The sequence below is a fragment of the Hemiscyllium ocellatum genome, chromosome 36 (genome assembly GCF_020745735.1).
Source record: "Hemiscyllium ocellatum isolate sHemOce1 chromosome 36, sHemOce1.pat.X.cur, whole genome shotgun sequence".
NCBI classification, from domain to species: domain Eukaryota; kingdom Metazoa; phylum Chordata; class Chondrichthyes; order Orectolobiformes; family Hemiscylliidae; genus Hemiscyllium; species Hemiscyllium ocellatum.
In genome coordinates this window covers 9,036,161-9,051,324 of record NC_083436.1, presented here as the reverse complement: position 1 = coordinate 9,051,324, position 15,164 = coordinate 9,036,161, and the positions used below count along the sequence as shown (strand labels likewise).

Sequence of the window (15,164 nt, the reverse complement as noted above, 5' to 3'; positions counted from 1 at the left end):
CAAGAATTCCTGAAGACCATCAAAGATGCCAAAATAGAAAAGGATGAAATAATGGTCTCCTTTGACATAACAGCCCTATTTACATCCACCAACATCAACCTGGCCAAAGAAACATTGGCTACACTATTGGAAGATCCAAAGACATACACCAGACACCATCAATTTCATCAGCAAAAACAACATTATCAAATGATTGGACCTATGCCTTACCGTCCACTTGACTTTCAACAACAAAACCTACAGACAAACCAATGGAACACCCATGGGATCTCCAACACTGGGGCTCTTAGCAGAGGCAGTAAGGCAGAGATTCGAACAAACAGCTCTGCCAACCATCCAACCCCAACTTTGGGTCTACTATGTGGGTGACACCTCTGCCATCACTAAATGAAACAAACTAGAAGAAACATTCAAGACCATCAACAATACCCTTACTGGCATTAAATTCACAAAAGAGGAGGAAAACTACAACAAACTACCATTCCTAAGTGTCACAGTAGAATGAACAATAAATGAGATCTTCAAACCAGCATCTACAGAAAAACAATACATACGGACCAAATACTGAACTACAGAAGAAATTATCCCAACATCCACAAACAAAGCCACATTAGAACATTATTTCAATGAGTCACCACACACTGCAGCACAGGGGAACTATGAAGAGCAAAGGTAAACCATCTATACAATGTATTCAGAAAGAATAGGTACTCAATGAACACAATCCCCGCCGAATTCTCAGCAACAAACCCAAACAAACAGACAAAACACACCCAGAAACCCTAGCCACATTCCTCAACGTCAAAAACATCTTGGAAATGACTGCATGACTACTCACATCTCTGGGCATCATGGTAGCCCATAAACCCACCAACACACTAAAACAGCAGCTAATGAACTTAAAAGATCTATAGACAACAAGCAAAACAAACATCATCTACAAAATACCTTGCAAGAACTGTAACAAACACTACATTGGATAAACAGGCAGAAAGGTAGCCTCCAGGATACATGGACCTCAACTATGCCCTAAGACATGACACTATCACTATCAGAGAACATTTAGGTTTTTTTTATATCTGTATAACATCTAATCTTGACTCAAGAATCTTAGGTTTATTCTCTGTATATGTTCCTGCAATTTATTAACCAAGAAAATTCTCTCTAACTCTTAGCCCTATCTAACCTTTCCTGTATTAAAATTCCTGTTGATATAAAAATAATTGAAATACTTCTAATTCTTCTTCTAAGTAGATATTGAGCTTGATCCTCCAGAACATCCTCTCTCATGTGCTGTAAGATTCTCCTTTCACTTCATCCTCCCTAACCTTCCTGAACACATTGCATCTGAGAACATTTAGTATCCACTCCTGCCCTTTTTTTCTGCAGATTCCTATAATCACTGCATCATACTCCCATGTGACTAGCTGCACAAGATGCTAAATTACAAATGTGATACATTGATTGTAAACCTAACTTAGATCTTACTGAACTATGCTCTCATCTGACCCCACCAAATACCTTGCTATTTCTTACGCTGCTACTATCTGGCTCTTCAAATTCTTTCTGCATTTTATGTCTCCTCTTCAGTGCTACGTTCTGGCTCCCATTTCCTTGGTCTTATTAGTTAAAACCTTCCCAGGAACAACAGCAATCCACCTGCAAAACATTGGTTCCAGTTCTGTTGCAATGCAACCTATCTAAACTGGAAAGGTATCACCTCTCCCAGGAAATGTTGGCTCTCTCTCCTGAATAAACTCTCCAGCCACACTGGTCATGCTAATATTAGCATTCATTATGATCACCAAAATACTAACACGAATAAATAGTGCCTACGAAAACCCCCATCTTTGAGGTTCTATTTTGAATCAGGCAATGGACACCTATCCGAACATATACCATTTTTCAGACGAGCAAGTTGAACACTGTGTCATCGTATAATCTCTCTTTCACAGTCCTACAATTTCTTTTAAGGATACCTGTAATAGCTAATCTAAGCTAATTCTTTATGATGACCTCCACCAGACTGAATAGAACATGACAATTCCTCCCCCTCCCACTCCAAGGATATGCAAGTCTTGAGCCTTCTCCACCACCAAATCCAAGCCACCCAATGACTGGAGGAAGAACGCCTCATCTTCTGCCTTAGGACCCTTCAACCACTTAGCATCAACATTGACTTCACTAGTTTCCAAATCTTTCCTCCCCCCAGCACATCCCAGATCCAACCCTCCACCTCGGCAGGTTGACGTGTCCCACCTATTCATCTTCCTTCCCACCTATCTGCTCCACCGTCCTGACCAACCCATCTCAATCATCCCTCCTCTTATATCCACCTATCACCTTCCCAGCTATCTTCCCCCAGCCCCACCCCCACACTATTTATCTCTCAGCGCTGTTTTCCACTGCCCTACATTCCTGATTAAAGGCTTATGCCTGAAATATTAACCCTTCTGCTCATTGGATGCTGCCTGACCCACTGAGCTTTTCTAGGCCAAACATTTCAACTATGACAATTCAGAGCCTTACTTCAATCCTTTTGAATGCCTGGTTTAGTGAGTAGTCCAATTACCCAACTCCGTTTTTTAAATTTGTGATTTAATTTTATACTTGTAATCAAATCTGAAATCCAAAGTATCAGGTAAGTGTATGGCAACTCAAGCAACCAGAACAGCTGCACCATCAACTAAGATATAATGGCCATATTCAGTCCAAGTTGCATCTTTCTATGGATACATGCACAACTGCATATTGAGCAACTCAAGCAAACCTTTATTCATCTGTCTCAAATGCCATAAGATGTAGAAGCAGAATTAGGCCATTTAGCCCATCAAGTCTGCACTACCATTCAATCATGGCTGATGAGTTTTTTTTCTCACCTTGAAAAGAATTTAGGCCAAATAGTGTTTACTATTTGGAAAAAGAATGAATGGAGTGCTTTAAGCTAAAATCTTTCTCCAGATCTTTCTTCATTATTGGTCTCTTAAACTGAGAAATTTTGTGCTCAATAACGAGGAAACATACAAAACAAAGCTAATACAATTGGATGTTAACTTGGGAGCCACATAATTGAACAGGGCAGTGCAGCAAGGAATCCAGAATAAAGAAAAAAAAATCACAAAATATTTCTCGGATCGTATCTTTGGGATCCTGAAGGGAGAGGGTGCCCAGCCTCAAGTCGTTGCCCATGTAGGTACCAACACAGGTAGAAAGAGGGACATGGATGTAAGGCAGGATTTCAGGGAGCTAGGGTGGAAGCTGAGAACAAACAGTTGTTATCTCTGGTTTGTTACCCGCGCCACGTGATAGCGAGGCAAGGAATAGGGAGAGATATCAGCTGAACACATGGCTGCAAGGATGGTGCAGGAGGGAGGGTTTCAAGTTCTCAGATAAATGGGCTTCATTCTGGTGAAGGTGGGACTTGTACAAACAGGACGGTCTTCACTTGAACCAGAGGGGTACTAATATCCTGGGTGGGAAATGTGCTGGTGCTATTCGGGTGGGTTTAAACTAGCTCAGCAGGGGGATGGGAACCGGAGGTGAAGGTGCAGTGCACAGGAGGACAAGAGTAGGAAGGACAGGGACAGGATTTCAGGGTCACAGGAATGTGCTGGCAGACAGCAAACTGGCTTGAAGTGTGTCTACTTCAACGCCAGAAGTATCCGAAATAAGGTAGGTGAGCTTGCAGCATAGATAGGTACCTGGGACTTTGACGTTGTGGCCATTTCGGAGACATGGATAGAGCAGGGTGAGGAATGGATGTTGCTGGTTCCAGGGTTTAGATCTTTCATTAAGAACAGGCAAGGTGTAAAAGAGGGGGAGGCGTGACCTTGTTAGTCTAGAATAATATAACGGTGGCTGAGAGAATTTTTGATGAGGACTTGTCTACTGAGGTGTGTGGGCTGAGGTTAGAAACAGGAGAGGAGAGATCACACTGCTTGGAGTCTTTTATAGACCTCTGCAGAGTTGCAGGGAGGTGGAAGAGAGGATTAGCAAAATTATTCTGGGTAGGAGTGAAAGGAACAGGGTGGTCATTATGGGGGGGCTTTAAATTCCCTAACATTGACTGGAAATTCTATAACTCTAGTACATTGGATGGATCAGTTCTTGTCCAATGTGTACAGGAGGGTTTCCCGACACAGTATGTCAAAGGGCCAACAAGAAGGGAGCCACACTGAATCCGGTGCTTGGTAATGAACCAGGCCAAGTGTTTGATTTAGTTGGAGGTGAGCACTTTGGAGAGAGTGACCATAATTCAGTTACATTTAGTTTAGCAATGGAAAGGGATAGGTATATGCCACAGGTCAAGAGTTAACAATGGGGCAAGGGCAATTATAATGTGATTAGGCAAGAATTAGGATGCATAGAATGGAGTAGCAAAATGCAGGGGATGCAGACAATGGAAATGTGGGGCTGGTTTAAGGAACAGATATTGCGTGTCCTTGATAGTATGTCCCTATCAGGCAGGGAGGAAGTGATAAGGTCAGGGAAACGTGGTTTACTACAGAAATTGCATCTCTTGTTAAGAAGAAGAAGGCTTATGTGTTGATGAGGCAAGCTGGTTCAGATGAGGTAATGGAGAGTTACAGATCAGCTAGGAAGCATTTAAAGAGAGAGTTAAGAAGAACAAATAGAGGACACGAGCAGCCTTTAGCAAATAGAATAAAGGAGAACCCTAAAGCTTTCTGTAGGAATGTGAGGAATAAAAGGATGATTTGGTAGGAATAGGACCAGACAAAGACAGAAGTGGGGAGTTGAGTGTGGAACCTGTGGAGATCGGAGAGGTGCTAAAGGAACATTTCTCATCGGTTTTCACTCAGAAAAGGAGAATATTGCAAAGGAGAAGAATGGAGTACAAGATATTAGACTAGAAAGGCTAGTTACAAACTTGGTGTTATCAATTCTAGGAGTGAAAGTAGACAAGTCCCCTGGGCCAGATGGGATTTATCCAAGGATTCTCTGGGAAGCTAGGGAGGAGATAGCAGAGCCATTAGATTTGATATTTGAGTTGTCATTGCCTACAGATTTAGTACCAGAGGACTGGACGATTGCAAATGTTGTGCCCTTGTTCAAGAAGGGCAATAGAGATGACTCAGGTAATTATAGACCAATGAGCCTTACTTCTGTTGTAGGAAAGGTTTTGGAAAGGATGATAAGAGATAAGATTTATAATCATCCAGCAAGCAACAATTTGATTTCCGATAGTCAACATGGTTTTGTCAAGGGCAGGTCATGTCTGACAAACCTCATTGAGTTTTTTGAGAAGGTGACCAAACATGTAGATGAGGCTAGGGCAATTGACGTGGTATACATGGACTTCAGTAAAGCCTTTGATAAGGTTCCACCTGTTGGGGAAAATGCAGAGACATGGAATGGAGGGTGATTGAGCAGTTTGGATTAGAAACTGGCTTTCTGAAAGAAGGCAGTGAGTGGTGGTTGATGGAAAATATTCAGCCTGGAGTACAGTTACTAGTGATGTGCCACACGGATCTGTTTTGGGACCAATGCTGTTTGTCATTTTTAAAAATGACTTAGACGCAGGCATAGGTGGATGGATTAGTAAATTTGCAGATGACACTAAAGTCGGTGGAGTAGTGGGCAGTTTGGAAGAATGTTACAGGTTGCAGGGGGCCTTGGATAAACTGCAGAATTGGGCTGACAGGTGGCAAATGGAGTTCAATACAGCTAAATGTGAGGTGATGCACTTTTGGAAGAATAACAGGAAGGCAGAGTACTGGGTCAACGGAAAGATTCTTGATAGTGTGGGCGTGAAGAGAGATCTTGGAGTCCATGTACATAGATCCCTGAAGGTTGCCGCCCAGATGGATACAGCTGTTAAAAAGGCATACGGTGTGTGTTAGGTTTCATTTGTAGAGGGATTGAGTTCCGAAGCCACAATATCACGCTGCAACCATACAAAATGCAGCTTGAACTTGAAACGTTGACCCTCCTGCTCCTCAGATACTGCCTGACCGGCTGTGCTTTTCCAGCACCACAGAGTCTTCAACTCTGGTCTCCTTTATCTGCAGTCCTCATTTACTCCTCCTTGATACCTTCCTTGTATGGCAAATATTATTCAACACTTTAAAAAAGTGGCCAATAAAAAAAAGCCATGTGCAACTTAATTTTGTGTTCTGCAAGAAATAACATATTCATAGAAATTTAATACACAAGAGGCAATCTGGTCTTTTTGTAACTCCTGGTGGTCAGTTCAGAATGTTTCATGTCAGTATTGCACATCAATCAAAATAGAATCCAAATCCCTTAGACTGTGTTAATTTACAATACAGACTAATACATAAATGCTGAGAAAAATAATGTAAAACTGACACAGAATGAAATGTTGTCAACTGTTTATTTTTTAAACTAACAAAGCAAACTCTAACAAATTACTAGAATAAACAAACTCCTCCATTTACCATCTCATCCCTCTCTCTATCTGAGGTAGGACAATAAGAGGGCAGAATTATTTCGGTCACTGATTGCAAAACTGATAAATTCACAGAAGTGCTGCATACACATTTTAGAGGCTCACAAATGTATTTGTGAATTTAACTTAGTTACTGCAAGTTGTTCATGTTAGACCTCAAGCTCCTTGAATAAATTAAGTGACTATGACGAAATCGAACCATAGTCTTACAGTAATGAAGTATTCAAATGTGAGAAACACCTTTAGCTTAACAGAAAATCTATGTAACAAAAATATTAAAGATTTACATTTTAATTTCTACTTACAAACCCCAATCCTAATGTTCCTTCATTTTATTTCTCTTCAATACTCGCTATTTCAATATCGTCTTGTAGTGACTACTTATCATACAAACACTGAGCTCTGCAGGTCACTACTGAGTTTAGTGACCCAGTGGCAACTATGCCTAATTGGATGCATTTTTCAACATGCAAAGGATAAATCTGGTTGGGTTAATCAATGTGACTATATTTTACACATTGGACGTTCACTCGCCTTTTAGAAAGAAACTTGATGGCCAGTGTTGAGTTAATTATACTTTTTTTGGAAGATGTCTTACAGAACCCTATGAGGCAGAAAACACAAGAGAAAAAGGTGTTTTGAGAAAGACTTATTCTTGTTTTGGTGCAGGACTGGGGAGCAAGATTAGAATAAATTTAAATAAAAGTCAAAGAAATAGTAGGAAAGAGCAAGTGGACAATAAAGAAAGAGGTCAAGTACACACAGTATCTATTAAGTTTGTAGTTATAGCCTTAACTTTCAAGTGTGCAAACAGCCAAAAGAATTGCTGGTCCAGACAGAATCAGATTTCTTGGGAAATGTGGTCTGCATGAAGGAAAATACATTCCCAGCTATCATCCAAATCATGAAGCCAACTGGGCAAGCTTTGATGTGGTATTTCAGCGTTAAACTTGCAAGTGCAAGTACTGGATGTTGTGGCAATATTGTCATCAAAAAAGTGTTTGAAATAATTTAGTCACAGATCATGAAGACATAATTGCACTTCAGGTCACCACTCAATTCCTTTCCTGCACACTTGTGCAATCCTGCTGTTTAGTTTTAGAGTTCTATTATACTCAAGCTTATTATTGCAACATGCAAGATTTTGAGCTACATCTCCCTTACAACTCAAAGATCTTGTTTTTTCTTCCTAGCATTAGGTTCTCCACTAATTAAAAGCATGCATTTATGGGCAACTGTTCACTTTTATAAGCCCTGTGTAGACATTCTGAAGATCCAGAGGAGTCAGTTTTTGTCTGACAGCAACGCGAATATTGCTCTGTGCCACCAAAAAGTGAAGTTTCTTCAGATTTTCCTCATCTTCAATTGGTGTGAAAATTTCAGAGTAGGGGTCAAAGCGAGAGATAGAATTTAACTGGCAATTAGAAATCAGGCCAGCACATCAACCTGTCTACTGCTGCCCACATTTTGCAATTTTTACACCAGGCTTTAGTTAAAAAAATCTAACTGAAATAGATGAAGGTTGCTTAAACCTAGAATTCTTTTCATTGATATGATAAATGGGCTGTACAGATTTCCTCCACTCCTTCCTACCGCCAACCATTTCAGTGTGATAACTGATATCCCACCCTCTAAGATCTAGTAGTAGCAATGGTACATTCGTTCACTGCCGTTTTGACATTTCTTCAGTGTGGAACAGTTGAGATCATGGATTCAACAGAACCTTCACATTATGTATCTATATTCAATAGCTGAAATAGTCTGATGCTCAATTTCACAACAAGTGATCTAATTCATTTCCTAGTTGGACTACCTGGCAGAAAGGCAGGGATGGTGGAAACTGCATGTTTCTTTTTTTTTAAAAAAAAATCAAGAGCATTACTATTTGGCTAACTTGTACTCACTAGTAACCAAGAACAAGTACAGAAATGGTTTGACTTCAGAGTTGGCTGCACTCGCAAGATAGGGAAATGGTGGCTTGTACATTAATTTTTCAAGGAAGACTGGATGGGTAAGAGGATTCTGTGCCAAGTTGAGGGATCAAAACCCTTATAACAAATGTTTAAGACACTGTATTAAGGCCACAAATATGATGAAAAGCTAAATGGTCTCCATATTGCATCGCAATGTCTCATATTCTAAACATTACATTTTAATAGTACACAACATAATGTAGTGATTTAAATCTGATTCATCAAATTAGCGCAAGGTGCTCTACATCAACCAGTTTGATTTGTTGCTTTCAATTTTGAAAATATCTCAACAATGTATGATGGTTACAGCAGTTCCAACAGCCTAACAAAGCATGAACTAGCATTTTCCTAGCATTAATGATTTCTGGAACCTTTTTCTATATCATTACCTAGGGATCAAATAAGATCTGTTAAAAAAAAGTGGATTTTTTTTTTAAAAAGTGAAAGCCTACTCCAATGTTCTACCTAAATTGAATATACCAGTACAATTTGTAATAGTACTCAGTAATTTGTACAATGAGAAATGTATCTTGAACATATAACCATGAGAAGTATCTGGTGAAACGTAGGCACTTCCCTACAGGAAAGCATAACTAATTAGCCACTAGATTTTTGTGTACAGTAAGAAGTTGGATAAATCTAATCATTTGTGTATTTTTGAAGGATACAATATTCTTGTTTTGGAGGTCAAAATAGTTGTGTTACATCATGGAAAAATTAGCTTCATGTCTAACTCTGACATAAGTTTCCCATCTACTTCATGTCATATATATTTTCAATCAGGCTTATTTTCAAGAACAGAATTATTTCCACTGCAAACAGTGTAAAAACAGGGTAACCAAATACTTAGGTGCTTTTTTAATCAGAAAGCTTTCTGTGTAGTATTAACTACTTCAATGCTGTACCAAAGAACTAAATATAACACTGCAAAATAATTTTTTCACAATAAAGTAGTTTGAATTTAGCCAATGTTATCCAGTATGCTGTTATTTTTCAGCCAAAAAACCTTTACAGCAAACATCAGTAACAAACTGCTAATCATCATCACAGTGTTTTTGTAGAGCGATGAGTGAACAAGGGGTTCTTTACATTTTAAAAAAAATTGAATCTGAAGAGATTTATTGAGGTACAAACATTTCTATGGTAGAATGGATGATTTAGAATGAATTAAAACAAGAGACATTCTAAACTTTAATTTGCACTTTGCCTATTATCCACACCAATATACAGCAGCCTTTAGATATAAAGAAACGAAGCGCATGTGATTGAGTTTACAGTTCAAGATTTTCTCGATTTGGAGATGCCGGTGTTGTGTGATGTTTAATCAAGGTTTTCTCAGTATTCTTCCTCATTGCATTTGGAATACTTCAGCATTTGGATTCTTGACCAACCAGGAACCAAAACCATGATGTACCAGTGATGATTTCAGCAAAACCTTTGCTTCTTGATATGACTTTGCCATCATCTGAAAGGAATGACAAATTGAAGAGCTATAAAATATGAGTGCTGGAAATTTGAAGTAAAAACAAAATGGTGAAAATGTGCAGCAAATCATTTAGCAATTGATATGAAGACTTTTTCCATCACAATTAATTAAGCATTATACTGATTGGAAAAGTGAAATCCTAATTATTACCTTGGCTTTGTTTTTTTTTAAACACAGCTGAAAATGTGTTGCTGGAAAAGCGCAGCAGGTCAGGCAGCATCCAAGGAACAGGAGATTCGACGTTTCGGGCATAAGCCCTTCTTCAGCCTTTTTTTTTAAACACACACAATGTATTTTTAAATTCACTTGTGGGATGTGGCTGGTCAACTCTTATTGCCTGCCCCTAGATGCATTTGAGATGGTGGTGGTTAGCTGCCTTCTTGAACAGCTCTAGTTCATTTGGTGTAGGTAGACCCTCAATGGTGTTAGGGAGGAAATTCCAGGATTTTGACCCAGGGACATGGAAGTATTGCAACCAATTTCTAAGTCATTTATGAAATAATTGAACCAGGTATGACCCCAACATTGGAGACAGTGTTTCCCTGACTTCCACTGACTCCAGTTTTGCTTGGGCTCTTTGATACTACAGTTGGTAAATGTGGCCTTGATGTCAAGAAGTGTGACTCTCACCTCACTTGTGGAATTTATTTATTTTCATGTTAGAACAAAGGGTCTAATCAGATCAGGAACTGATTGTCCTTAAAATCAAAGAATCTCTACAGCTGAAGGGGGATAGAACAAAGAACAAAACATTTATAGCCCAGGAACAGGCCCTTCAGCCCTCCAAGCCTGAGCTGATCCAAATCTACTGTCTAAACCTATAGCCCAATTCCTAAGTATCTGTATTCCTCTGGTCCCAACCTACTCATGCATCTGTCCAGAGGCATCTTAAATGAATCTACCATTCTTGCCTCTACTACCTCTGCTGGCAACACATTCCAGTCACCTACCACCCTCTGTGCAAAGTATTTGCCGCATGTATGCCCCTTAAACCTTTCACATCTCACTTTAGAAGTGTGACCTCTTGTTACTGAGTTCTTCACCCTGAGAAAAAGCTTATCTCTATCTACCCAGTCTATACCCTTCATGATTTTGTAGACCTCAATCAGGTCCCTCCCCAATCTTCTTATTTCTAATGAAAACAATCCTAACCTACTCAACCTCTCTTCATAGCTCGCATCTTCCATACCAGGCAACATCCTCGTAAACCTTCTTTGCAGCCTCTCCAAAGTGTCCACATCCTTTTGGTAATGTGACGACCAGAACTGTACACAGTATTCTAAATGCGGCCGAAACAACGTCTTGTACAACTTTAACATGACCTGCCAGCTCATATACTCAATACCCCATCCGATGAAGGCATGCATACCATATGCCTTCTTGACCACTCTATCCTTCTGTGCAGCAACCTTCAGGGTATATTGGACCTGAACTCCCAGATCTCTCTGCTCATCAACTTTTCCCAAGGCTGTTTACTTTATAATTTGCTCTAGAATTAGACTTCCCAAACGCATCACCTCATATTTGCCTGGATTGAACTCCATCTGCCACTTCCCTGCCCAACTTTCCAGTCTATCTATATTCTCCTGTATTCTTTGACAGTCCTCTATGCTTTCTGCTACTCCACCAACCTTTGTCATTTTCAAACTTGCTGATCATACGAACAGTGCCCTCTTCCAAATGATTTATGTATATCACAAACAACAGTGGCTCCAGCACTGATCCCTGTCAAACACCACAAGAAACCTCCTTCAACTACTACTCTGTCTCCTGTTACCCAACCAATTCTTTATCCACCTAGCTAGAACACCCTGCACAACATGTGACTTTATTTTCTCCATTAGTTTACCATGGGAAACCTTATCAAATGCCTTACTAAAGTCCATGTATATGGCATCTACAGACCTTCCTTCATCTATCAACTTGGTCGCTTCCTCAAAGAACCCTATTAAGTTGGTAAAGCATGATCTCCCCGCACAAAACCATGTTGCCTATCACTGATAAGCCCATTCTTTTCCAAATCTAAGTAGATTTTATCTCAGTACTTTTGCCAGCAACTTTCCCATCATTGACATAAGGCTCACTGGTCTATAGTTACCCAGAATATCCCTACTACCCTTCCAGTACACAGGGACAACATGAGCAACCCTCCAGTCCTCCGGCACCTCACATGTTTAAGGATGCTACAAAGATATCTGTCAGGGCCCCAGCTATTTCCTCTCTCGTCTCCCTCAGCAACCTGGGATAGATCCCATCCAGTCCTGGGGATTTGCCATCTTAATAACCTCTCACCTGCCTAACGCATCTTCCCTACTTATGTCAATGTGATCCAGAGTAATCAAACTTCTATCTCTAATCTCAACATTCATCATGTCCCTCTCCTCAGTGAACACTGATGCAAAGTAATCATTCAGAATCTTACCTATTCTCTCAGGTTTGACACAAGTCTTCCTTCCTTATCCTTTAGTGGACCAATCTTTTCTCTAGTTACCCGCTTGCTTTTAATTTAAGAATAAAAGACTGGAATGTGGAAATCAGCAGGACCTTTCTTCGCCCAAGTTTTGCTTGCTGCTGTAGGACTTCATGACGTCTAAAGTCAATGTTGCGGTCTCCAAGGGCAACTCCCTGCCAAGCATACCATAGAAACTGTGGGGCTGTCCTGACGATGGGACAGGACATATCCAGGATCATAGTGGTGTCTGTTAGTAAGGCAGACTTTGACAGGGCTGTTTTTACCTTTAAAATTTCCAGTGTGTCGGTTGATGATAGATGGTTCATGTAATTTCAGTCTTTTGTTTTGAGACTTTCTAGTGATTGATGAAATGGAGTGGTTTGCTGGAACATTTGAGACAGCTAATGACAGTCAACCATATTGCTGTGGGTCTGGAGTCTCATATAAAAGGCTAGACTAGTGAGGATGGCAGATTTTCTCCCCTGATAGTTTTTTCAACAATTGACAGTGATTCATGGTCATTATCAAATTCTTAATTCCAGATATTTATTGAATTCTAATTCCATGCTGGAATTCAAACTTGTGTCCCCAGGACATTTCTCGAATTTCTGGATTAACAGTCCAGTGATATTATCATTAGGCCATTGCCTCCTTGTTGTTTATTCCTAATATTATTGATGAAAAATGGACAAATGCATAGTAGCTTTTATTAAGCAATTAAACATTCTAAAATTAAAGAAATGCAGATTCTAATAATGTTAAAGATCCAGCAAAATGTACTGTTAACAAATCTGCAATGAAATCCATATGAATGGACAGTCCTCCTCCCCCTAAAAAAAGGAAATCAGTAAAAATCAGACACTTATTGACCATCCCAAATAATTTGCATTTAATGGATGCAAAATTAAACTGAAAACAGAGAAATGGAAGCCAAGCAAACTAGAACTTATGGATAATGTTTAACTGTATCAAGCATGCATTGACTGCAAGATGGCACTAGATGTGGAAAAAATTTTGTGTAATGGACACATCTTCAGCCAACATGACGGTAGCATAAAAAATACTTTTTTTCAGAACTGAACAGACCAAGGCTGTGAACTGTCAGTCACAGGCATTGAAACAGTATCAAAGAGGATGAGGTGGAAATAGGCTGTGTTATAGCAGGAATGAGGTGGAAGCTCATCTCATGGTCAAATATGACACTAGGTTTTGAACAAACTGTTGCCAGGAAGATGAAGGCTAAAGTGATGATTTTAATCAATGTAATAAAATGATTAGATTAGATTTACAGTGTGGAAACAGGCCCTTCGGCCCAACAAGTCCACACCGACCCGCCAAAGCGAAACCCACCCATACCCCAACATTTACCCCTTACCTAACACTACGGGCAATTTAGCATGGCCAATTCACCTGACCCGCACATCTTTGGACTGTGGGAGGAAACCGGAGCACCCGGAGGAAACCCACGCTGACACGGGGAGAACGTGCAAACTCCACACAGTCAGTCGCCTGAGTCGGGAATTGAACCCGGGTCTTCAGGCGCTGTGAGGCAGCAGTGCTAACCACTGTGCCACCGTGAACATAGATTATAGCTACTAGGAATTTTACTGTGAGTTGATTCTTAAAGCTGGAAGTAACTTTACCTTTGCTGCATGATATGTTGGAACCATAGATAAATCTTCTCTATTTGCTTCTTTTGCAACAAGATAGAAACGACTCAGCATGGCAGCTTTGCACAAGCGACTAGTCATGGAGGTACCACTTTTAAATGGTGAGCTTAAATAAAAACAAATATCAGTTTTGAAAAGGGCAATAAGAAGCAATTCCAAATTCAGTATTCAAACAGGTTTATTTCAGGAGATATACTCGTCACAAAAGAAGTTAATCATATTTGTATAAATTCCTCAAATTAAAATCTTCAAATAATGGCCCAAACTGCTGGAATGGTGAATTTCAGTGAACAAGGTGAACTGAAGTTTTTAACCTTGTTGTTTAGAAGACACTGCAAACGGTAGTAAATGTAATTTTTTGGCAGTATATCGGGAATGTCTTAAACGTTACACCCAATGATCCATGGTCAATGAAACAACAAAAGAAAACAAATGAATGGGAAAGAAGAAAGATGAAATTAGAATCAAATTGTAGCCAAGAGAGAAAAGGGAGAGAGGGGGAAATAAATGGAGAGAAAATGACAAGGAAAAAAAGTAACTAAAAATTGATAAGAACAAGATGACGACAATGTCGGAAATCAGATTAGTCTAGAAATTTCTAAATTCATCTTAAAAAAAAATGTATAAAAATGATTACCTTCCTAACATTAACAGGGATGTTTTCTGAGATAATTTGAGGAGTCAAGATCAAATTAGAATGCAGAATCTTAAAGGCTTTGGATTGGCAGTTTTTTGATACTGACCAAATGTTATAGATTTGAGAATTAAACAAATGGCACAGGTTAGGAAGGAAAGGGGTTTTTCAATACATAAAATGCTATTATGAAAACTATGTTGATTGTAAAGATCCATCTATTATACTTTAGGGAAGCAAAGCTCCTGTCTTTACCTGGTCAGCCTAAGTGTCACTCCAGACCAAACCGCAATGTGGCTGACTCTCAGCTGCCCTCAAAACTGGCCGAGCATGCCACTCATTTCAGTTGTATCAAAACTACTAAAATGTCTCTATTGAATGCAACTTAGAGAAGCCACGCATCAACCTCGGCATCAGAAATGATAACAATATCCAAGTTTGGGTAGTAAGTAATATGCAACATTGTCTGACACTTATGAGGTGTCAATGATCAGCTCAAGCAAATGAGAACCTAACCAT

At 39.6% G+C, this 15,164-nt stretch overlaps 1 protein-coding gene across 1 annotated transcript in view; it reads right to left on the bottom strand.

Moving 5' to 3' along the window:
• Positions 1-9,751: 9,751 nt before the first annotated feature.
• The window catches only part of adad1 (adenosine deaminase domain containing 1 (testis-specific)), a 111,999-nt gene continuing 106,586 nt past the window's right edge, over positions 9,752-15,164 (bottom strand). Inside the window, exons 11-12 of the mRNA XM_060851443.1 lie at positions 13,985-14,117; positions 9,752-9,868 (exon numbers count right to left, since the gene is read on the bottom strand). Coding sequence (XP_060707426.1) covers positions 9,752-9,868; positions 13,985-14,117 — 250 coding nt within the window. The remainder of the gene's footprint in view (positions 9,869-13,984; positions 14,118-15,164) is intronic.